Source organism: Aquarana catesbeiana, linkage group LG09 (genome assembly GCF_042186555.1).
Source record: "Aquarana catesbeiana isolate 2022-GZ linkage group LG09, ASM4218655v1, whole genome shotgun sequence".
In the NCBI taxonomy this organism is placed as follows: Eukaryota; Metazoa; Chordata; class Amphibia; order Anura; family Ranidae; genus Aquarana; species Aquarana catesbeiana.
Genome location: NC_133332.1, coordinates 31,017,467 through 31,042,538, shown reverse-complemented (window position 1 = coordinate 31,042,538; position 25,072 = coordinate 31,017,467). Strand labels below are relative to the sequence as shown.

General features: G+C 42.9%; 2 protein-coding genes across 11 annotated transcripts in view; one reads left to right on the top strand and one right to left on the bottom strand.

Annotated features, from left to right (window-relative positions):
• Positions 1-6,842, top strand: part of RGL2 (ral guanine nucleotide dissociation stimulator like 2) — a 106,264-nt gene extending 99,422 nt beyond the window's left edge. For all 6 annotated transcript variants that reach the window (XM_073598213.1, XM_073598217.1, XM_073598216.1 and 3 more), the window contains 2 exons: positions 1,978-2,086; positions 6,218-6,842. In XM_073598213.1, coding sequence (XP_073454314.1) covers positions 1,978-2,086; positions 6,218-6,411 — 303 coding nt within the window. In that variant the 3' untranslated portion in view covers positions 6,412-6,842. The remainder of the gene's footprint in view (positions 1-1,977; positions 2,087-6,217) is intronic.
• Positions 6,843-21,094: 14,252 nt separating this feature from the next.
• The window catches only part of PFDN6 (prefoldin subunit 6), a 34,313-nt gene continuing 30,335 nt past the window's right edge, over positions 21,095-25,072 (bottom strand). For all 5 annotated transcript variants that reach the window (XM_073598209.1, XM_073598210.1, XM_073598208.1 and 2 more), the window contains 2 exons: positions 24,824-24,948; positions 21,095-21,411 (listed from right to left, as the gene is read on the bottom strand). In XM_073598209.1, coding sequence (XP_073454310.1) covers positions 21,291-21,411; positions 24,824-24,948 — 246 coding nt within the window. In that variant the 3' untranslated portion in view covers positions 21,095-21,290. The remainder of the gene's footprint in view (positions 21,412-24,823; positions 24,949-25,072) is intronic.

Genomic DNA, 25,072 nt, shown 5'->3' with positions numbered 1-25,072 from the left:
GAATGTATGCATATTACGAATGTACGCATTTCCGAATGCACGATTGTACGAAAGTACGCATTTTCCGAATGCACGATTGTACGAAAGTACGCATTTACGAATTTACAAATGTTCAAATTTACGAATATTCGGAAAAATTTGTTAAACAGGTTTTCGTTAATTTGGATATTTCCGAATTAACGAATTTGTTGGAATTCGTTAAACGAATTCGGAACGAAACGAATTGCACATGTCTACTTTTTTTGTGCCACACTTCCTTCCTTCTCATCTAGGAGAAAATGATGTTGCAGTTCCAGCTGTCTCCTGAGATGTCTACATAACGCAACCCAGAAGACAGTGTTGCTGACAGGCGCATGCGCGCCACAGAATGTCACACAAACGCAGATGCTGCGCAGGACTTTGGGACCTGGGAAGGTCCTTCAGCACACTTACACACGCATGGGGGTTTCCCGTGCATATGCACATATACACTGCAGGTGTCAGGGTCCCAGATACTAGATTGTGTGTGCATGTGTTAGAAATCCCTGTGCATACATAGGTGTGCTAAACATCTGCTGGATCCCAAAGACTAGGTAGAGACCTGCAGCACACTCCAGGTATTCCAACGATAGTGGTAAGCGAAACGAGGGGAAAGACCAGTATTTTGGGGGACCGAAGTCCCTCAATATGTTAATATTCTATGATTGTCAGCGCCATCTAGTGGCCATATCTGTGGTAATTTCCACATTGAGGTATTTCAGAAGCAAAATGCATTATGGCCACTAGATGGGGATGACGATCGTAGGAAATTAACATTTTAAAGAGGAACTGCAGTCTGCTCACATCATTTGTAATAAAAACATCTTTGCCATTCTGAAGCTTCCCTTCAACCATTTTGCATATTTTATATATACTGTGATTCTGTAGTTGCCAAATATGCTGCAGAAATCTCCCTCCACTGAGTCTGGCTGCAATAATTTTTAACTGTGAGCAGCTGAAGCTGCTGCCTGTTCACTTCCTGGATTTACACAGGGCACACCTCCAGCTCTGCAACTCTCATTGGCTCTCTTATGACTCATCCCCCCCTCCCTTCCTGGCAAACTCTCACGAGAGTGAGAGAGAGAGCTGTGCATGATGTCATAAGCCTAGGCCAGTGTTCTTTCAAACTGCGGCCCAGGGGCCAGATGTGGCCCTTTGCTTGCTTTTATCTGGCCCTAGGGGCACTATTCCACCAACTGATACCAATGATGGGGCACCATTCTCCCAACTGACACCAGCAATTGGGCACGATTTCTCTTATTAAAACAAATGATGGGACACTGATGCTGGGGCATTTTCTACACCCACTAGCCACAGTCCGGCCCCCCTAAAGCCTGAAGGACAGTAAATTGTCCCATTGCTTAAAAAATTTAGAGACCCCTGGCCTAGGCTAATGACCAGACAAGAAACAGGAGGTGGGTTATAATTTTTTTTTCTACTGGCAGAAAAAAAATGTTTTACTATCCAAAGTTAAAACAACAAGGGCAGAAGATTTAATAGACGGAAAGATGAAAAAAAGATAAAAAAAAAAGACTGAAAGGTCCGCTTAGAAAATTCAGTTGAATCTATATCTTATTGAAAAAAACACTTCAGGATACATTTATTAAAAAAAAAAAAATATAATATATCTATAATCTCTCTCTCTCTCTATCTATATATATATATATATATATATATATATATATATATATATATATATATATATATATATATATATATATATATATATATATATATATATATATATATATATATATATATATTTTTTATAAATGGATCCTGAAGTGTTTTTTAAATAAGATATAGAATCAATTGAATTTTCTAAATATGTGAAGACTCGGTTGATTGGATCTTCATATGTATGGCCACCATATTGCTGAGAATCTGATTGGGTGTTGCAGGAAACTTATTTAAATATTTTTTTATTGTTAAGTGGAGCCCTTTGTGTTGCTATTTCAGATCAACAGCCAGGAAAAAGCTCCAGCAGTGATTGACCGCATCCTGAGAAAACATCATATGAGCACACCGGGTTTACATGAGCTCGTCCAGCTATTGCCAGGGAATAAAGGTCAGAAATACCAATTTTGTTCATCTGTGTAATGTGCTCATTATTCTGCAGCAACTGCGTCACATTTAACTCTTCATTTATCAACAACTACTAAGCCCGGGCGCATGCTGTCATTTAAAACCCAACCTTGGAGAAAGGAATGTTGTTGCATTGGGGCTTCCCCCACATTGCAAGGGTTAAATGCTGGTTAGGGGCTAGTGGGGGCAAATTCCTCTGTTTCCCCCAGCAGCTGAGCTCCCCCCTCACCCCGGATACTCCTGAAGTCCAGTGCTGGACTATGGCCTCTGCGTGTCACTTGATGACATCAGAGGACCTGCGACCACCGGAGCGTAGGGGAGAAGAGGCTGCCCAGAGGGAGCCTGCAAGAGCAGAGGATTGGGGAAGTTAAAGTGTAAGTTCACTTTTACAGAAAATCTGTAAGGGGAACTTACACTGGACCCCCATACCCCCCTCCCCGGTCCCACAGTCCCCCCCCTCCCTGTCAGACACCGGGTCGCTGCTTCACCGGTCTGAGGATTTGAAATCCCCGTGGCTTGATCCCCTATCTATACCTCCCAGTGTGTACAGATAGGAGGCCCTCTAAGTGGTCAGCCCTGTCACATGGACTGACCAATCAGAATCTGTCTAGCCTGTCAGCGCTGGAGGAGAGGGGAGAAAGCCAGGGGGATTTCAAATCCCCGTACCAGTAAAGGGACGTCCGGTGCCTGACGGCAGATCGTGGGACTCTGGGAATAGTGGGACCGGGGGGGGTGGATAGGGATGGGGTCCAGTGTAAGTTTACCGTTTTCTGTAAAGGTGAACTTAAAGTGCTTTTCACAGTCCTCTAGACCAGGGGTCTCCAAAGTTTCTAAACAAAGGGTCAGTTTATTGTCCTTGAGACTTTAGGGGGGGCGGACGGTGGCCAGCAGGAGTGGAAACTTTCCTGGCATCAGTGAAAGTGGGCATCACATTTGGTATTAGGTGGAGGAACAGTGCCCCACTGTTGGTGTCAATGGGAGTAATTATGCTCTATTGTTGGTATCAATGGGAGAAATGGTGCATGGTACCCCATAGTTGGTGTTAATGGGAGAAATGGTGCTCTATTGTTGGTATCAATGGGAGAAATGGTGCTCTATTGTTGGTATCAATGGGAGAAATGGTGCCTCATAGTTGGTGTCAATAGGAGAAATGGTGCTCTATTGTTGGTATCAATGGAGAAATGGTGCCCCATAGTTGGTGTCCATTTGAGAAATGGTGCCCCATAGTTGGTGTCCATTTGAGAAATGGTGCCCCATAGTTGGTGGCCATGGGAGAAATGATGCCCCATAGTTGGTGGCCATGGGAGAAATGATGCCCCATAGTTGGTGGCCATGGGAGAAATGGTGCCTCATAGTTGGTGGCCATGGGAGAAATGGTGCCTCATAGTTGGTGTCAATGGGAGAAATGGTGCTCTATTGTTGGTATCAATGGGAGAAATGGTGCCTCATAGTTGGTGTCAATGGGAGAAATGGTGCTCTATTGTTGGTATCAATGGGAGAAATGGTGCCCCATAGTTGGTGTCCATTTGAGAAATGGTGCCCCATAGTTGGTGGCCATGGGAGAAATGATGCCCCATAGTTGGTGGCCATGGGAGAAATGATGCCCCATAGTTCGTGGCCATGGGAGAAATGATGCCCCATAGTTTGTGGCCATGGGAGAAATGGTGCCCCATAGTTGGTGTCAATGGGAGAAATGATGCCCCATTGTTGGTGTCCATGGGAGATATCCTCCCCTATTGTTGGTGTCAGGTGGCAAAATAATATCTCATATCAGTGGGAGAAATAGTGCCCCAGGGGCCGGATAAAGGTAAGCAAAGGGCCACAGTTTGGAGACCACTGCTCTAGCCCTAAACCAGCATTTAACCCTTGCATTGCAGGCCACTGCATGGGAGGATTAGTACTTTTCCTTGGAGTTCATCTGTAAATCTGGTGCTTAGCTCAATGTTACAGGGAGCACATAGAGAACCAATTACTACTAATGGATGGTTCGATATTCATGGCATGTAGAATTCTCTACCAACTATCACCCACCCTTTGCTGAATCAGTGTGACTGTGTAAAGAGAGGGTTTAGAAAACATTTGGAGTCCAAGACGCATTTACTTAAAAATTTTACTTTTTTTTCCCTGTCATTTCTCCCCATTCTATTTGCATTCATTTAAAAAAATGTTTTCTACCTATTTATGAGTGATTATTTAGTGGCCACAAGACTGCACAGCCTTCTTTCAGCTACATTTTTTTTTCTTATATTTGGGGACGTGTAAGTATATAGGAAGTGGATGGGCAGTTGATGACTTGGCATACAGTCAACTGCACGGCTCACCTGGCTACAAGCAGCTGCAGTTTGAAATTGAGGCTCCTCCTGGGTGTGGCCATCAATTTAACAAGGCGGGGCAGCTGAACAGATTATAGAAGATGCAGGCATGCCGTGCATCCTTGCGGCATCCTATATCTCCAAGAAGAACAAACTGAACAGATCTGCTTCTGTGCTTGGCATGGTCAGATTAGAAAAGGGAGGAGGGGGGACTGGCAGGATTAGCAGTTCCCTTTCTTAAAAAAATAAAATAAGAATTGAACAAATAAATGAATACATTTAATAAGATTCACATGGGGCACAGGCACATGACACTCCTGGAAGTGTTGAATGCTGAAGAGACTGGTGGAGGTGAATGTAATTGCTGTTCTATTGCAGGGAACTGCTTTTCTATAACCTGATAGGGTTGCTTTGAGATCAGTGCCTCACCACTAGCACTTTTTGCACAAACATTTTCTTTCATCGGAGAACACAGGAACCTCTGGAGCATAAACTCTGCCTATAGGAGGTTGGACACTACTATAAAAAAAAATAATGGGGTACTCCCTGGTTCTTCAGTCTTTAGGAGGCAGACACAGTGAACTCCTTAGTCCATATGCTCTTTGTTTTTTCCTTTTTATTATAATGTTCCTTCTGGTCCAGGTGGATTTGCCCATTTAAATGAGTCACACTTCCATTTTTATTATTCTTCTTTGTTCCCCAGAGGACAATGTAAAAGTAATATTGGTCCCATCTTCCTGGGGAAGCCTGAGACTCAGTTCACATATTTGTGAATCGGATGCATTTTTAACTGCATCCGATTTGCATAACATGTGAATTGGACTCAGTGGAGTCTGGGGTGGCCACGGTCCATTTTTGAAAGGGTCCTGTGCGATTTTTGGTCTGGTTTAGGTACGAATTCAAGTAAAAATTTGCACCTGAACCGATTGAACAAACCGCAGCTGGACCTGTGTGAACCTAGGCTAGATGTGAGGTTGGAAAGGACACCCCTCCTTTCTCCATGGCCATTGAACACCAGAACTCCATCTCCAAGCATTTACCTGCTTACCTGAAGCATTTTAGCCGACAAGTGCCACCCCCATCCTCCGCATTCCTTATGAGACACGTGTCTTGGGAAAGTGCTAGCCTTATACAGCACCAGGGACGTGAATAAGTTGGCACCACCGGTCCGCCTGTACGGGGCCCAGGCAGCTGGGCGATTCAGATTTGGGCAGGGAGGGTAACTGGCACCACTGGGGGGGGGGGGGATTACTGGAACTGATCCCCTGTATTGCTCTCTGCAGCAGCTGAAAGCTGGCTTCTGGTCTCTCTCCTGTTGGCTTTCAGCTGCTGCAGAGAGAGCCACATAGAGGATCAGTTGGAGATAGGCATGTGCTGCATCATCTGGGGGGGGTCAGCTACAAGAACCAGGACTAAAGGGCCTACCCTGATCAAGTGCAGCAGCTTATGCGCTGTAGAGTTACCAAGGCCTTCTGGAATGCCTGATGTTAGTATCCCAGGAGGCTGTGAGAGACCGGAACAGCATTCTATCCGAGACAGGAATCCAGGAAGAGTCAGTAGTCCCAAAAAGCAAACAAAAAAACACGTAACTGGAAAAAAGGTCCAGCGAAGTGTGAGAGAAGGAGATGAAAAGGTCCAGCTTCAAGTAGTGAATAAGTTATTACCGCCTTGGAGCATGCAGCTTCAGAACCAGTCAGCAAGCACTCTTCTGCTTGATTGCTATGGGTTACTACACCTTTAAACCTTGTCATTGTTCTCTCTGTTGCCCAAATAATTAATTATACCAATGTCTCTTTTTACAGAGTTGGTCTTTCCAGGGACAGCAAATGTCTTTTATGCAATGAGTTCGGCCAGCATGGACTTCTTGGTCCGTCCACAGCAAACCACCACAACGCTTCCCGCCGAGGCTAAACTGCACCACCACCGGGTACAAATTAATGCCACCTATCCCAAAATCAAGGCCAAGGCCGGAGACCTGGCAAGGGCCCTCTTCTAACTGGCCGTTCCATGAGTGGAGCTTCAAAAAAGGACACTATTTTCTCTCTTGTTACAATGGACGCATGTTGAAGGAAAGCCCCGAACGCAATGTGTATGCCATGAAGCCTTCAGAATCACTCCAGCTCAGGATAAGGTGCTCTTATTGCTTTACCCAAAGTGGCCTTCCATTGACTTTTATTGGGACGATTAATGGTGTTCAGACATCCGTTTTAACACAGCTGATGGGAAAGTGCCGTCACAAGCCTTCCGTCAGCAGGAAATGGTGCAATTTTATCATTTATGTGACATCACTGCACCCCGCCTAGAAGTGATGTCACACTGCAAGTTATAACATGCTGCTCAAACCTTCATACACTAGCATCAAAAACACTATGTACTGTTATTTTTATGTATTTCTGTCTGTCACTTTTTATCTATAAAAAATAAAAACATTTTAAAAAAATTCCAAACACTAGTTGCCATGTGACTGTACAGTAAATGCTCTTCAGAGCTTGTAGAACCAGCAAATTCCAGCAGAAACCTACAAAAGTTCTGCGCACTGCCTAAAGCAAACCTGGTTTAGGCTCAATTCACACCTCTGCATTTTTTTTTTATGCTTTTTGCAGAAACGCACTACAGTCCATTTACCATGGTTTCCTATGGGACACATTCACCTTGATGCTTTTTTTCAGCTGGAAAGGGTCAGGGACTTTTTTTTTTTTTTTTTTAAAGCAAAATGGTGCGTTTATGGTTCAATAGACTTTAGTGGAGAAGTTGCAGAAAAGTATGTAGTGCGTTTTTGCCACGATTTGAGTTTTTTAACCGCTTCAGCCCCGGAAGATTTTACCCCCTTCCTGACCAGAGCACTTTTTGCGATTCGGCACTGCGTTGCTTTAACTGACAATTGCGCGGTCATGCGGCATTGCTCCCAAACAAAACTGACGTCTTTTTTTTTCCTACAAATAGAGCTTTCTTTTGGTGGTATTTGATCGCCTCTGCGATTTTTATTTTTTTTTTTTATTTTTTGTGCTATAAACAAAATAAAAGCGACAATTTTGAAAAAAACGCATTATTTTTTACATTTTGCTATAATAAACATCCTCCAAAAATATATAAAAACATTTTTTTTCCTCAGTTTAGGCCGATCGTATTCTTCTACATATTTTTGGTAAAAAAAAAAAAAAAATCGCAATAAGCGTTTATTGATTGGTTTGCGCAAAAGTTATAGCGTTTACTAAATAGGGGATAGTTTTATGGCATTTTTATTAATAATTTTTTTTTTTTTTTACTAGTAATGGAGGCGATCAGCGATTTTTTATTGTGACTGCGACGTTATGGCGGACATTTTTGACACATTTTTGGGACCATTGTCATTTATACAGCGATCAGTGCGATTAAAAATTCACTGATTCCTGTGTAAATGACACTGGCAGTGAAGGGGTTAACTACTAGGGGGCGGGGAGGGGTTAAGTGTGTCCTAGGGGAGTGATTACTAACTGTAGGGGGGATGGGCTAGCAGTGTCATTACTCTGATCACAGCTCCCGATGACAGGGAGCAGTGATCAGTGACACTGTCACTAGGCAGAACGGGGAGATGCTGTATACATCAGCATCTCCCCATTCGTCCTCTCCGTGAGGCGATCGCGGGTATCCCCGCAGCGATCGAGTCCGCGGGACCCGCGACCCGACTCACAGAGCTCCCGGCCAGCGCGCACACAATGGCACGGCGGGGAATTCAAATGGACGTACAGGTACGCCCATTTGCCCAGCCGTGCCATTCTGCCAACGTACATCAGGGTGCGCCGGTCGGGAACCGGGTAATCCACCCAACAAATCCCCCCCCCCCCCCCCCCCCCCCCCAAAAAAAAACAAAATTCAAAAAGCACCGCAGAAACGGATCAAAAGCAAACTGCATAGGTGTGAACTAGGCCTTGGGTGTGTAAGTGAGGCACCCTGAAGATACTTTTCCTGCTGGCAGCTTACAACTTAAAAGTACAGGTATAATTAACAGGTTTGCAAGTGCTCCTGTGTTTTTAAAAAGCCAAAATTAACCACTTCCCGCCCGCCCTATAGCGGATTGACGTCCGGGAAGTGGTTGTGTTATCCTGACTGGATGTCATATGACGTCCAGCAGGATAACATGCCGCAGCGCGCCCCCGGGGGCGCGCATCGCGGCGATCGGTGGAGCGGTGTGTCAGTCTGACACACCGCTCCACCGATCTTGGTAAAAAGCCTCCGGCGGAGGCTCTTTACCACGTGATCAGCCGTGTCCAATCACGGCTGATCACGCTGTCAATAGGAAGAGCCGTTGATCGGCTCTTCCTCACTCGCGTCTGACAGACGCGAGTAGAGGAGAGCCGATCGGCGGCTCTCCTGGCAGGGGGGGTCTGCGCTGATTGTTTATCAGCGCAGCCCCCCCTCAGATCACCACACTGGACCACCAGGGATCGCCACTAGGACCACCAGGGAAGGGGCAACATGTGGATGGCCAGGTATGTACCCCATGGCCATCCACATGTGCCCAGTGTGCCAAATCTGTGCCAATCAGTGCCCACAAATGGGCACTGATTGGCACAATTATGTTGCAGTGATGCCCAGCAATGTCACCCTTAGGGGCATCACTGCAAACAAGCAATGCCATCAGTGTCACCCATCAGTGTCCGTTCATGCCACCTGTCAGTGCCCATCTATCAGTGCCCAGCCGTGCCCATCTGTGCCAACTATCAGTGCCACCCATAAGTAACCATTAATGCCACCTACGAGTGCCCATCAATGCCACCTATGAGTGCCCATCAATGCCACCTATGAGTGCCCATCAGTGCCGCCTATAAGTGCCCATCCGTGCCACCTATGAGTGCCCATCAGTGCCGCCTATCAGTGCCGCCTATCAGTGCCGCCTGTCAGTGCCACCTCATCAGTGCCACCTCATTGGTGCCACCTCATCGGTGCCCATCAGTGCCGCCGTATCAGTGCCCGTCAGTGCAGCCATATCAGTGCCCGTCAGTGCAGCCATATCAGTGCCCGTCATTGAAGAAGAAAACGTACTTATTTACAAAAAGTTTTAACAGAAACAAAGAAAAACTTGTTTTTTTTCAAAATTTTCGGTCTTTTTTTATTTGTTGCGCAAAAAATAAAAACCGCAGAGGTGATCAAATACCACCAAAAGAAAGCTCTATTTGTGGGAACAAAATGATAAAAAATGTGTTTGGGTACAGTGTAACATGACCGCGCAATTGTCATTCAAATTGCGACAGCGCTGAAAGCTGAAAATTGGTCTGGGCGGGAAGGTGTCTAAGTGCTCTGTATTGAAGTGGTTAAACAGAGCTTGCACCTTAGATAATAAGAAGAGATGGGTAGAGAAGGTAGGAACTTCTTATTATTATAATGGCTGTAGGGTACATTGGAAGGGCATGATTGAAGTGGTTGTAAAGGCTTAAGGTTTTTACCTTCATGCTTGAAGGTAAAAAAACCTGTGTGCTGCTCCTCCCCCCCCCCCCAATACTTACCCGAGCCTCCTCTCAATCCAGTGATGTGCAGGGGAGCCTCGCTGTTCAGGTCTCTCTCTCCTCATTGGCTGAGACACAGCAGCGGGAGCCTTTGACTCCTCCTGCTGGCAATCACAGCTAGTGAACCAGTGAGGAAAGAGTGGGGCCGAGCCACAGCCCTGTGTCTTATGGACAAATAGACCAGGGCTCTGGAGCACACACCAGTTCCCCTCATAGCAAGCGGCTTGCTATTGGCACTGGTCAAGGGGGAGGAGTCAGGAGCACTGGCGGGGGACCTGAGAAGAGGGGGCTCGTGGGCTGCTGTGTGCAAAACCATTACAGAGAGCAAGAATGTATGACATGTTTGTTATTTAAAAAAACAAAAAATACCTTTTAAGGTCATTTTAAGCCCCCTGTTCTGTTTATGGATGATAAAAAAAAAAAAAAATGTGCAGGTTTGACGTCACACAGATGACCTGAGGTGAAGAAGAATGACAGGTTTGGCATCCCAGTGTCACTCTGAGGTTAAAGTAGAACGACAGGCAAAGTTACTTTTTTTCATTTTGGATGAAGATTTGACAGATTCTCCCCCCCCCCCCCCCCCCCCCCATCTGTGTCCAATTGCAGAGATTTCTCTTCACTTCCTGTCCCATAGCCAAACAGGAAGTGAGAGGAAATCCCTGCAAATTAAGGAAATTCCCTGGGGGCTCCCCAGAACCAGTGTCCCCATTGGAAGATTTACCCTCTATTACTTTTCTGGGGACAACCCAACATTTGTGAATTTTCTTTTACTTTCAATGACAATGGTATACAGGACAAATAGAAAGTCTTCTTAGCGGGGGCACAGAGAGCAATAAAAACTGACAAGCGTTCTGAACCCTCTCCGCTCTATCCAAAACTAAAACAAAAAAAGGTTTTTGCATTTAGTTATACTTTAGGGATGACAGCTGAGCCTGGCACACCTAAGGCCTTGTCACACTGGGGACACCTTGCCATCAGCAGGATCACAGAAATACAACACATTTTATAAAAAGCATTTACTATGTCAATAAAAGCAAATATATTTATTTTAATTGAAAGTGGCAGCTTCTTTAAGTTAATGTGTTCCTGGCGCAGTGGTGGGACTTCAGGTGTGGGTGTACGGATCTTGTGGACCATCGGATTTTACAACACATTTTACGTGATGAAAATTGCTCACCCACAGGCAGAATCTCCGGTCCTAGTTGGGAAATCACAACAGCAAGAAGGGTGCTGCCACTGTCAAGTTGTCTATGGTGACCTAAGCCTAAATTCCTCTACAGCAGGGGTCTCCAAAAACTTTCTAAACAAAGGGCCAGTTTATTGCCCTTCAGACTTTAGGGGGGGCCGGATTGTGGCCAGCAGGAGTGGAAATATTCCTTGAATCAGTGGGATCAAACATTGTCACATTTTGTATTAGGCCCCTCTCACACTGGGGCGGTTTGCAGGCGTTATTGCGCTAAAAATACCGCCTGCAAACCGCCCCTAAACAGCCTCCACTGTTTGTTGAGTGTGAAAGCCCGAGGGCTTTCACACTGAAGTGGTGCGCTGGCAGGAGAAGAAAAAATCTCCTGCTAGCCGCATCTTTGGAGCGGGGAAGGAGCGGTGTATTCACCGCTCCTGCCCATTGAAATCAGTGGGACAGCGCAGCTATACCGCGGCAATACCACGGCTATAGCCGCGCTGTACGAGTGGTTTTAACCCTTTTTCAGCTGCCAGCGGGGGGTTAAAACCGCACCGCTAGCGGCCGAATACCGCGGTAAAACGGCGCTAAAAATAGCGCTGTTTTACCGCCGACGCCCCCTACCGCCCCAGTGTGAAAGGGGCCTTAGTGCTCCATTTGTGGTATCATAAGGATGGATAGTGCCCCATTGGGAGAAACGATGCCCTGTTGTTGGTGTCACTTGGCAGAGTTGTGTCTCATTAGTGGGAGGAAAAGTGCCCCAAGAGTCGGATAAAAACAAGCAAAGGGCCACATCTGCCCCCCAGGCCACAGTTTGGAGACCACTGCTCTACAGGCATTAGATGGCAGCCAACACACAAAATATGGTTGGTAACTATGTATGGAGGAGGAGAACATTCAGGGGCTGGTTTATTGCTGAGGAAAACCGGCAATTGGTGTGGGAAAATCCAACCTGGCCAGCTTTGTCCACCGAGTATGTTCAGTTTGGTCGCGTCCTCTGTGGTTGGGGTAAGCCTAGAGAACAGTTTTGTTGCCTAATCAAACTACTTTGCATAGATCTGTAGACACCTGTACTTTTACACAAGCTAATCTTCTGGCTTCATTCACACCTAATGCCCCGTACACACGATCCGAAAATCGTACGTAAAATGCCGCATTTGAATTGATCGTACGATAATCGGATCGTTAGTACAGAGCTTTCGAGAGCCGATCAGGACAGTTCATCCGATATTATTCTATCGGACATGCACGGAAATTTTTTCCGTACGATGCCAGATCGTACGATTTTCGTTTAATTGGTACAGCTATCGTTCGAAAATGCAATACAAATGCATTGCAACACATGACATCGCTTCCGAATTTTTATTCTGTCGTACGGGAATTTTCGGGACTTTAGTAAACTCATCAGATTCGATGTGAGATTAGCATGCAAACAAAAACGGACGATCATTCGTCCGATATTCGGATCGTGTGTATGGGGCTTAAGTGTCACGTTTTTTTAAGTGTCTTTTGGACCAGAATCGCACGTTTTTTCAGCTTTTGTCAGGCGTTTTTCTAATAAGATGTAGAGTGCTGCTATTTGAGCCAAAAACACATTACAAAATGCTTAAACAACTCATGTTGCTCTTTTTTTCCCAGGCATTTCTATTGAAGTCTATGGGGACAAAAACACTCAATTCTGCCTGAAACGTAGCTCTTCTGAGTGACAGGCCTTTTGCTACAAGCATCGGATGTGAACAAGGGCTTTTGAAAACAATGGAATATTGCTTGGAGTGTTTTTGAGCTTCGTGCTACAAAATGCTCAAGGGTGAACGGGGCCTCCAAGTCACCATAATAACATGACAGCATGGAAACACAGAAGACTAGACGGTGTATTTACAGCCAAAAAAAAAAAATTAATTTTTTTTTTTTTTTTTTTTTTTACAGTTTGTGTCCCAATAGGTATGGGGAGGGGGGGGTACCATTTTCGTGTCTCTTACAGTTGTTACTGCAACAGGTGACCCCACTGGAAGATTTACCCTCACCGCCTAGTCCCATGAAAACTAAAATGCTAAATTTCCCATCAATTTCTGTCTCGCTGATAATAGTCAGGAGGAGAAACAGAGCAAAAGCTCCATAGCAGGGACACAAAATGTAATATAAAAGGGGTTCTAAGCACTTGCCGACCAGCCACTGTACATATACTGCAGCTGGACGGCACGTGCAGCCAAAATGACGTACATGTATGTCTTTTTGCCTGCTCTGGTTTAGGGGTGCACAGCTCGCTCCCCCCCCGCAATCCCAGAAGTCTAGGCCCGGCGATCAAGTGATAGCTATGCAAACACCTGATCACAATGTCAAGAAAACTGTTAGCTGTGTTTCCTATGCTATGATTGGCCCATCGCTATCACATGGTACCTGGGCCAATCACACCAGCCTGTACCATATGATTAGCTGTAGCCAATCACAGATCACTAGTGATCCCACAGCTGTCATGATTGCAACCCATTCATGACAGTTAAACTTTGCTGTTAGAATGATTTTCATTCAAACGGCAAAGTAAAAAATAAATCCCTGAACATGAAAGATGAAAGATCACTGGGCTTCAGTCCCCTCTTTTTTGTTCTTTTAAAGAAATTAACTAGAAGGCCTAACTAAATAGTAAGGAAAAAAAAAAAACTTACAAAATATAAAACAAATGTCACTGTAAAAATATAATTGAATAATTGGTCAAAAGTGCACTAGAACCTATAAAACAAATCCAGTGATGAATAAATAAAACAACCACATGTATTAAATTAAATTGTCCATACACATCTGATTGATACAGAATCTACATATCAGAGTTTTTCAGCAGCAAAGACCTTATACCGTGATCATAAACAAAACCCCCAAATGAAAAAAGTGCAGACAGAAAGTCACCACCACCTCAGTGTGAACTGCCTGCTCATCTTCCAAGAGTTTTCAGACAAAAATCCTTTATGATGGTCAGCCTTCATGTGTTCCGATCCTGGATCATAGTGCAAACAGTTTTCCTGGACTTCTCCAAAAGTAATTTAACTTCTTCAGGATAAGTTGATTCTCAAAACAATTAACATAACATCATAGCGCAAGATTGCTAATAAACCGATTATTTTATACTAAGTGGAAGCAAACACTCACATTTGCCTCAATATATAGCGCATATTGAACGATCAGCATAAGAACGTCCTCACTACGTGTTCAGCATAAACAAACACCCGGGAGTGTCGTCACTGGCTCCTTCCGACGCGTTGAGTCACAGGTCACGTGACTTTCTCAAGGGAAATGAAGCCATATGACAAGCGTAACGGATTATAAGCCACAATTTGTGTGTGGGTTGCCATGGTGATGTGGGAATCATTAGCTCATCATACCCTCAATCACGTTTATAAACTATGCAAAATAATAGTATATATAAACAGTACAGGTAAATATACACTACAAACAGCGCTATTGTTGAGCAAAAAATATATAAATATCATGCGGCCAACTACGCACAAAAGTGATTACACAGAGAGGTACAGAGTCTGTGAGGTGATCAGGAAAAATGTCCATAAGTGATAATACAGCTGAATCACAGTGTGCACCTTCCACCGGTCAGTAGGATTTCACCCTGTGTTGACACTCTCCCCCTAGGGGGTCAAACTCACCAGAACTGCAAGTTATATAAGCCTCCAAGAGAAGAAAATCTCCCAATCACATCTTTATCAGCACCACTCCAGGGAGTTCAGGGGGGGGGGGGGGGGTCACAGCTCCAACTGGCTGTAGAGGGGCGGGGCGTGGTGCTGGGAGGAAGGCCGCTGTGTTGTTGTTTATAAACTACATTGATTTGCAGGTATATTATACATTATTATACACAAAAAACGTTAATCATTTATTAAGATAACAATTTTAACATTTTCTGCAAGGGCCAATTTTAAACCCAATAATTAGTACTAAAAAAGCAAAAAAATATAAAATACAATTAAGCAGACATCCAGACATAAAAAAAAAAAAAAAAAAATAGGATAGGAACAAGATTAATACAATATCATCATAGGGAATAGTAATAAAAATCAACCATTTAAAAATTGGAAATAAAACTATTTAAATCAAATTCAATATTTAATGCAGATGGCAAAAGAGTACCAAGCTCAAAAAGCCATCTGGATTCACATTTGCTTAATTCTCTGACCCTATTGCTCCCCCTCCAGTTGGGTTTATATTTATGAATTGCTCAGAACTCAAGCCTTGTGGGGTTTTTATTATGGCATTGTGCGAAGTGTCTGGAGACACTATGTTTTAAAAAAAACATTACTAATATTTTGTATGTGTTCTTGTATTCTCTTCCACATAGGACGTTTTGTTCTCCCTACATATTGCAAAGAACATGGACATCGCAACATATATACTACTCCTTCCGTTCTGCATGAAATAAAATCTTTTAGAGGGTATCCTTGGTAGTGTTAGAGATGAATTTATTAAATTTTTGGCCATTTTGATTGGTCTCCCTACATGCATAACATCTTTTGCAGGGGAAGAAACCTTTCCCCTGGAAAAAATGTGAATTCTTGTGATTTTGTTGGTGGATCTGGGACATTTTTTTGCTATCAGATCCCTCAATGACAATGCCTTCCTATATACAAATTGAGTTTTTTCTGGTAGAATCGTCCGTAATTGAATATCTGCTCTAAGAAGTGACCAATACTTTTTAAAAATATGTTCAATTTGTTTGTGTTGGACATTATAGCTTAAAATCATAGGGACATCTTGATATTGAATCACTTTTCTTTCTTTATCTTCAATTAAAATAGCTCTTGGTAATTCTGATACTCCATGTATCTTCCTCTTTATAAATTCTTCATTGTAGCCTTTATGGATAAATTTGTCTATCATTTGTGCTTGTTCCAAATAGGTTTTCTGATTGCTGCAGTTTCTCCTCAGACGTATCATATGTCCTTTTAGGTATGGTAATCAACCATGGATCATAATGACAGCTATCAACTGGTAAGTAGCTATTTCTATCTACTGGTTTGAAGAATGTTTTAGTTGTTATGGAGTTGCCTTCTTTGAAAAAATTAAATAGCAATCAAAAAAATATTAAATTATCGTATGCGATTCAAGAGAACACTATCAACTTTCTGGACCTGGAAATACATCTAGAAGGCAACTCAATAACAAAACAACTAAAACATTCTTCAAACCAGTAGATAGAAATAGCTACATACCAGTTGATAGCTGCCATTGTGATCCATGGCTGATTAACATACCTAAAGGACAAATGATACATCTGAGGAGAAACTGCAGCATTCAGAAAACCTATTTGGAACAAGCACAAATGATAGGACACAAATTTATCCATAAAGGCTACAATGAAGAATTTATAAAGAGGAAGATACATGGAGTATCAGAGTTACCAAGAGCTATTTTAATTGAAGATAAATAAAGAAAAGTGATTCAATATCAATATGTTGCTACGATTTTAAGCTATAATGTCCAACACAAAAAAATTGAACATATTTTTAAAAAGTAGTGGTCACTTCTTAGAGCAGATAGTCAGTTACGGACAATTTTACCAGAAAAAAACCTTGATTTGTATATAGAAAGGCATTGTCATTAAGGGATCTGATAGCAAAAAATGTCCCAGATCCACCAACAAAATCACAAGAATTCACATTTTTCCAGGGGAAAGGTTTCTTCTCCTGCAAAAGATGTTATGCATGTAGGAACACCAATCAAATGGCCAAAAATGTAAATTCAACTCTAACAGTACCAAAAAAGCATACCCTCTAAAAGATTTTGTTTCATGCAGAACGGAAGGAGTGGTACAGTATATATGATGCGATGTTCATGTTCTTTGCAATATGTAGGGAGAACAAAACGTCCTATGTGGAAGAGAATACAAGAACACATACAAAATATTAGGAATGTTTTTTTTTTTTTTAAACATAGCATCTCCAGACACTTTGCACAATGCCATAATAAAAACCCCACAGGGCTCAAGTTCTGGGCAATTCATAAATATAAACCCCACTGGAGGGGGAGCAATAGGGTCAGAGAATTAAGCAAATGTGAATCCAGGTGGATTTTTGAGCTTGGTACTCTTTAGCCATTTGGATTGAATATCGATTTTGATTTAAATTGCTTTTATTTCCAACTTTTAAATAGTTGATTTTTATTACTATTGATTCTATGATGATATTAATAATGATGATCTTGTTCCTATCCTATTTTCATCCTGTCATTTTTGAAATTGACCACTAGATGGAGTCTGCTTAATTGTATTTTATATTTCTGCTTTTTTAGAACTAATTATTGGGTTTAAAATTGGCACTTGCAGAAAGTTTTAAAATGATCTTAATAAATGATTATAAAGTTTATGTATAATATTGTATAATATACCTGTAAATCAATGTAGTTTATCTATAAACGTGATTGACGGAATGATGAGCAAATGCTTCCCACGTCACCATGGCAAGCCATATAGTCACATGGCTTTATTTCCCTTGAGAAAGTCATGTGACAATGCTTCGGGAGGAGCCGGTGACGACACTTCCAGGTGTTTGTTTATGCTGAACATGCTGGATGTGTAGTGAGGAGAGCTACGTTCTTACGCTAATCGTTCAATGTGCGTTATATATTGAGGCAAGTGTGAGTGTTTACTTTATACTAGGTGGAAGCAATCAGTTTATTAGCAATCTTGCGCTATGATGTTATGTTAATTGTTTTGAGAATAAACTTATCCTGGAGAAGTTAAATTACTTTTGGAGAAGTCCAGGAAAACTGTTTGCACTATGATCCAGGATCGGAACACAAAGGCTGACCATCACAAGGATTTTTGTCTGAAAACTCTTGGAAGGTGAGCAGGCAGTTCACACTGAGGTGGTGGTGACTTTCTGTCTGCACTTTTTTCATTTTGGGGTTTTGTTTATGATCACGTTATAAGGACTTTGATACAGAATCTACATAGTTTTTCTGCAGCAATCAGATGTGTATGGACAATTTAATACACGTGGTTGTTTTATTTATCACTGTGGATTAGTTTTATAGGTTCTAGCGCACTATAAACCAATTATTCAATTTATTATATGTGGTGTTAGAGCACATTAGAATAGTTGCAGCTGAATTCTACTAGCTGATTGGAGAAAAGCCAATGTAGCACCAATATTCAAAAAGGTCCAAAATACATCCCTGGGAATTACAGACCAGTTAGCCTAACATCAATAGTATGTAAACTCTTGGAGGGGATGATAAGGGACTATATGTAAGATTTTAGTAATGAGAACTGTATCATTAGCAGTAATCAGCATGGATTCATGAAGAATCGTTCTTGCCAAACCACTTCTACTAACCTTCTATGAGGAGGTGAGTTGCCATCTAGATAAAGGAAGGCCCATAGATGTGGTGTATCTGGATTTTGCAAAAGCATTTGACACAGTTCCCCATAAACATTTACTGTACAAAATAAGGTCCGTTGGCATGGACCATAGGGTGAGTACATGGATTGAAAACTGGCTACAAAGGTGAGTTCAGAGGGTGGTGATAAATGGGGAGTACTCAGAATGGTCAGGGGTGGGTAGTGGGGTCCCCCAGGGTTCTGTTCTGGGACCAATCCTATTTAATTTGTTCATAAACGACCTGGAGGATGGGATAAACAGTTCAATCTCTGTATTTGCGGACGATACTAAGCTAAGCAGGGCAATAACTTCTCCGCAGGATGTGGAAACCTTGCAAAAAGATCTGAACAAATTAATGGGGTGGGCAACTACATGGCAAATGAGGTTCAATATAGAAAAATGTAAAATAATGCATTTGGGTGGCAAAAATATGAATGCAAATCTACTCACTGGGGGAGAACCTCTGGGGGAATCTAGGATGGAAAAGGACCTGGGGGTCCTAGTAGATGATGGGCTCAGCAATGGCATGCAATGCCAAGCTGCTGCTAACAAAGCAAACAGAATATTGGCATGCATTAAAAAGGGGATCAACTCCAGAGATAAAATAATAATTCTCTGGCTCTACAAGACTCTGGTCCGGCCGCACCTGGAGTATGCTGTCCAGTTCTGGGCACCAGTCCTCAGGAAGGATGTACTGGAAATGGAGCGAGTACAAAGAAGGGCAACAAAGCTAATAAAGGGTCTGGAGGATCTTAGTTATGAGGAAAGGTTGCAAGCACTGAACTTATTCTCTCTGGAGAAGAGACGCTTGAGAGGGGATATGATTTCAATTTACAAATACTGTACTGGTGACCCCACAATAGGGATAAAACTTTTTCACAGAAGGGAGTTTAACAAGACTGGTTGCCACTCATTAAAATTAGAAGAAAGGAGGTTTAACCTGAAACTATGTAGAGGGTTCTTTACTGCAAGAGCGGCCAGGATGTGGAATTCCCTTCCACATGCGGTGGTCTCAGCGGGAGGCATTGATAGTTTCAAGAAACTATTAGATAATCACCTGAATGACCGCAACATACAGGGATATACAATGTAATACTGACATATAATCACACACATAGGTTGGACTTGATGGACTTGTGTCTTTTTTCAACCTCACCTACTATGTAATTTTATTTTGGTATTCACCATTATTCATATTAGCGCTTGAGTTTCCAATTTGTGTTTACTGTAAAAATATAAGCTTGGCCTACCTTAAAAGCAGTGGCGTTGGCAGGGGGGCTCACCGTGGCTGCAGCCCTGAGTGGGTCCCCCCAAAAGCCCCAGGTCTGGAGTGGGCAACGTTCTAGTAAAAAGCCCAGAGCGGCGCCGAACGGGGACCGATCTTATCCCGAGTGCGGCCGAGTCACATAGCAGGTCCCGCCTTCTGGAGCCTGCATCGCTGATGGACGTCCCACTGGTCCAATGGTGGGGCCATGGGACGTCCATCATAGGCGCTGCAGGCTCCAGAAGGCGGGAATTACAATGCAGCCGCTGCGCGATATCCCCGCTCGGCTCTTCTCTTCTCCTCCAGCTGCCTGCTGGGATGATGGGCGCGCACCGCACACCACGGCTGAGCTGCTGCTGCAGGACATATGAAGTCTCCTGGCCAGGTAGGTCAGTGTGTGTCACTACTGTCAGTGTATGTTAGGCAGGTAGGTCAGTGTGGCAGGCAGGTAGGTCAGTGTGGCAGGCAAGCGAGTTTAGTGGTCAGCATTGATGGGCACCGGTAAGCCAGGCAGCAACCAGCAAGTGAGCTTACCCCCGCCACACAACCCCTAGCCACCGCAGCCCCCCCTGCCGGCCTTGGACTTCGGGCTGAAGCCCCTGGTCTTTTTGCCACCTAGCAACTCCCCTGCTTAAAAGTGGACAATGTCAGTAGTTTATTTTTTTTATTTTTTTTTTTTAGGAGTTGTGGTTTTGGTGAAATATCAGGGGTCTATAAAACAGACCCCTGATGTCTCACATTTGAGACAGAGAAATGGACTGAGGACAGAGATTCCTCAGCCCCTTTTTGCCGGGAGCACACAGGGGGGCCGGACAAGTGGGCAAAAGAAGAAAGAGGGACCTGGAGAGGAGAGGCAGCATTCAGTGGAACCGATGGCTGTACTTTGCTCCCTGCAGCGTTGAATGCTGGAGGAGGGAGAGGAAGAGAAGTGGTCTTTCAATGGCTGCAGGAAGGGAGCCGATCGTTTCCACTAAATGCCGCATCTCCTCTCCAGGTTCTGGGGTCGGCAACCAAGGGAGGCGATCTACCCATCACCTGCATGCGATTGATAGGTTACTGACCCCCTGATCTAGACCTTCTCTTTCTAGCTTGACCCTTTCATTCGTTGCATTTCAGTTCTTTCAAATCATGGAGGCTCGGATCACATGGGGGTGTTACCCACGGTGGTCTGCTATTTTCAGGAAGCTATGTACTGCCCCTCTCATCAACCATGATCTGAACAGAAAAGCACAGAGATCCAGGGAGGATATCACTGGGTATATATGTGTATCTATATCCCTTTCTTGTGTGCTTTGTAAAATGATATAAACACGATTTAAATATATTTAATTTTCACTAAACCTGAATGAGTTAATGAAACATCACATTACTCAGAATTAGTGTAACATGTAATCAGCATGTTTAATTGCACGTAAGCTTACAAGAAAGTCACCGCTTGCTTTTTCAGTGTGAAAATAGCAAAAATGGACAAACAGTGGCTCGCTGGGGGAAGCTCCGGGCCGACATCAGGAGAACCCCTCCTAACGAGTACATAAATAAAGTAAAACAATAGACCATTCTCTACATCCCATCTTAGGCCTTCACCGGTCCCTTTATCTGTGTCCGCTGATACTCCTGCTGCAGTTTAGTGAGGGAGGCACGCTGCTGCTCTGACTTCTGTTCCAAGTCCTTAAGCATCGTCTCATATCGCTTACTGAGAGAAAAAAAAAATGAATGAGAGGCTGTTATATGGGGTACACCGCCATAGACGTTCTAAACTGCTGTTTGTATCAGTTTCATCAGGAATGCTGCTGCCCTAAAATACAGATGGGCGGTAGAAGAAGAAGCTATATCTCTGAAAGTATATCTGAAATTTACTAATCAAAATAAGGGACAGCTAGTGTGTGTGTGTGAAGGAGACAATCAAAAATTACAGCCTTGAGCAAGATGCCACAATGGCAAGCTATAGATGTACCTGTTAAGGCTCGGGTCACCCCTATGCAGGCCGCGTTTGCTCGGGCACGGCAGCTTGGGCATTTGAATTGGCTGCTGTGCCAGCGTGTCCCGCAGAAAAAAGGGCATACACCTCTTTCAAAATGCGACCCGAAGGAAAATCGCATGGCCATTTTGACCAAGCGATTTCCCTGGGGTTCCTGCAAATGCACTGCATTTTTACATGCATGGGGGTATGTTTTTTTTTTTTTTTTTTTTTTTTAAATCTATGAACAACCCAGGAGAATCTAACACTGTTTTTTGCCTCTTCTCTCTATATATGGGTTAACTTATTTACTATGACTATGTTTTGGTACTGTTTCACTGGATGATGCACTTTTCCTCTGTAATATCTGTTCATATTTACATGTACACTGCTGTTTTATATCAATAAATATTCCTTCTGTTAAAAAGAAACAAAGGAAAAAAAAAAAAAAAAAACACACAGCATGAACCTTAACATAAGTTCACTGTCTGGAACCATCTTTGAAACTGGGACACACCTCATCACTATAGATGTAATTGCAGCATCTGAAGCCGATTCCCCTTACCCCGGGGCTTTTTCATTAAATGAATCATGAATTTTGAACAAGTATGAAGTGCAAATCTCTTGTTCAGACCAGTGTAGCCTGTGAAACAAGTATATGTATTTACACATACACAGCGTCTCACAAAAGCGAGTACACCCCTCACATTTTTGTAAATATTTTTATTATATCTTTTCATGTGACAACACTGAAGAAATGAGGGTAAAGGTGATGGACTGGCCAAGCACATCTCCAGACCTAAACCCTATAAAAACAAAAAAACAAAAAAAACAAACAAACAAAAAAAAACACAATAGATGGTGTTGCGCTCCAACAAAAATAAAGTGCTAAAATATAGTGACAATATGTATCAATTCAAGTAATACACGTACTGATATACGTGAATTATCAAATGCATTGATCCACAAGAATATGACAATGATCAGTAAAGTGCAATAAATGCAAATAAAGTGACTGTGGTGTATAAATACTAAAAACGTCCATAATGCATAAATAAGAAAAAATAATATTATATACAATAAAAAACGCCAAATATTTAAACATACTACACTATAAAGGCTCCTTGTTCCCTCTCTATACATACCCGGTTTGATGCATATGAGCGGTGTTTGGCTATTCACCTAGCCCTGGAGAAAGGCATCCAGACTTCTAGGCTCTGCATATACTGGAACCCCTCAGGAGGAATGGATAGGAGACCCCCCCTCTTCCCTTTGAGTGACCACCCACCCCCTCTGTTTTCTCTGAATGCTGCTTACCTTACATCAGTAAGGTAAGAAGTTAGTACACCTATGGGTGTCATGTGCACCGAAGATTCACAGCATTTAAGTCACAGTGCCACTTGTTGCTGTCAGCTAGCACCTTTGGTTTGCACTTTGCACCTTCTTATGGTTGGAAGTTAATCACTTCCAGATTGTGACTCATCCGCACTTTCATATATATGGACTACTGTTGAATATTATTTTTTCTTATTTATGCATTATAGACGTTTTAGTATTTATACACTACAGTCACTTTATTTGCATCTATTGCACTATTCTCATTTATGCTTTGTGAACTTTTTAGCATTTATACACCACAGTCACTTTATTTGCAATTATTGCACTTTACTGATTATCATGTTTATTGCTTGCGGATCAATGCATTTGTTAATTCACATATATCCGTACGTGTACTACTTGAATTGATACATATTGTCACTATATTTTAGCACTTTATTTTTGTTGGAGCGCAACACCATCTGTTGATTTTTTTATATACCTTACTGTGGGTAGTGTTTGACCCTCATGGTGTCTGCTGCACCATATAAATTTTTATACTAGTCTCAATATTAGCGCGGGAATACTTACTTCTCCAGACCTAAACCTTATTGAGCATCTCTGGGGCATCTTCAAAATGGAAGGTGGAGGAGCGCAAGGTCTCTAACATCCACCAGCTCCGTGATGTTGTCATGGAGGAGTGGAAGAGGACTCCAGTGGTAACCTGTGAAGCTCTGGTGAACTCCATGCCCAAGAGGGTTAAGGCAGTGCTGGAAAATAATGGTGGCCACACAAAATATTGACACTTTGGGCCCAATTTGGACATTTTCACTTAGGGGTGTACTCACTTTTGTTGCCAGCGGTTTAGACATTAATGGCTGTGTGTTGAGTTATTTTGAGGGGACAGCAAATTTACACTGTTATACAAGCTGTACACTCACTACTTTACATTGTAGCAAAGTGTCATTTCTTCAGTGTTGTCACATGAAAAGATAGAAGAAAATATTTACAAAAATGTGAGGGGTGTACTCACTTGTGAGATACTGCATATTGACATCTGTGATACTGTTTTGATGTTACATTTTGAAAGAAGCTGGACACCAGCAGTAGGAAGCTGGCGGAGGACATGTTGGTACGCCCCGCATTGCTTGGCGCTAAACCTTTAGGCTTTAAAAATTAAACATCCAAACAGCATCACAGATATCAATATACTATATTTATTTATATACACTCACTTAATTGCTAAAATTACTCTGAAATTCAAGAGGTAGCTGGGTGTAGCAAGATGTCAATGCCGCCTTCTGACTGCAGGTCACACACACACACGAGCGGTGGAGGAAAATCGCACGCAATTCGGACAGGAATTGCACCACATTCCTATTCAAATTGCATGTAATTTTTGCAGTGCGATTTGTGCCTATTCATTTTGTATTGACACAAATCGCACTGCAAAGTAGTTTCTGGTGTTGGGAACATTTGTGCGAGTACCGATACTTACGCAAATGCTCGGCGTCGGCACTCATACCAGTTTCGGTGCATCCCTAGTTATTGGCACCCCAGATGCAACAAGCAAAACGCAAATTTTTACATGCAAAAGACATGCAGCAAACACGGCAGAACACGCAAAGCTCAAAAAGGTGGATGGGCTCCTTTGCCATGCATACAGTAACACATTAAAATGAATGTGCTGCCCTATATGTGAAGCACAACAATGTGCACAAAATGTGTGATGCCTGATGGCAGGCAACAGAATGTAAATGCACGCGAGGCTTTGGCATGAAACTGGCGCAAATTAAGATAAATCCTTAAAACAATAAGTGTTGGTACTCACATTTCTCCGTTTATATACTGCAACCTCTTTTCCACTGTGGATTTGGCTTCTTCCAGGTCCTGTTTTACCAGCACTGGTCCGATAAGCTTATACACCGTGTTACTGTCATCCAGCACACCCAACTCCTGGAGATACATACATTTAGGGGAATTCATTAAAAAAAATTGCCATAAAAATTCTGTAGACATCTACTTCTCTGTGAAACAGTACCATATGCAAATGAGTCAGCGCTTATTGTGAGAATAATAT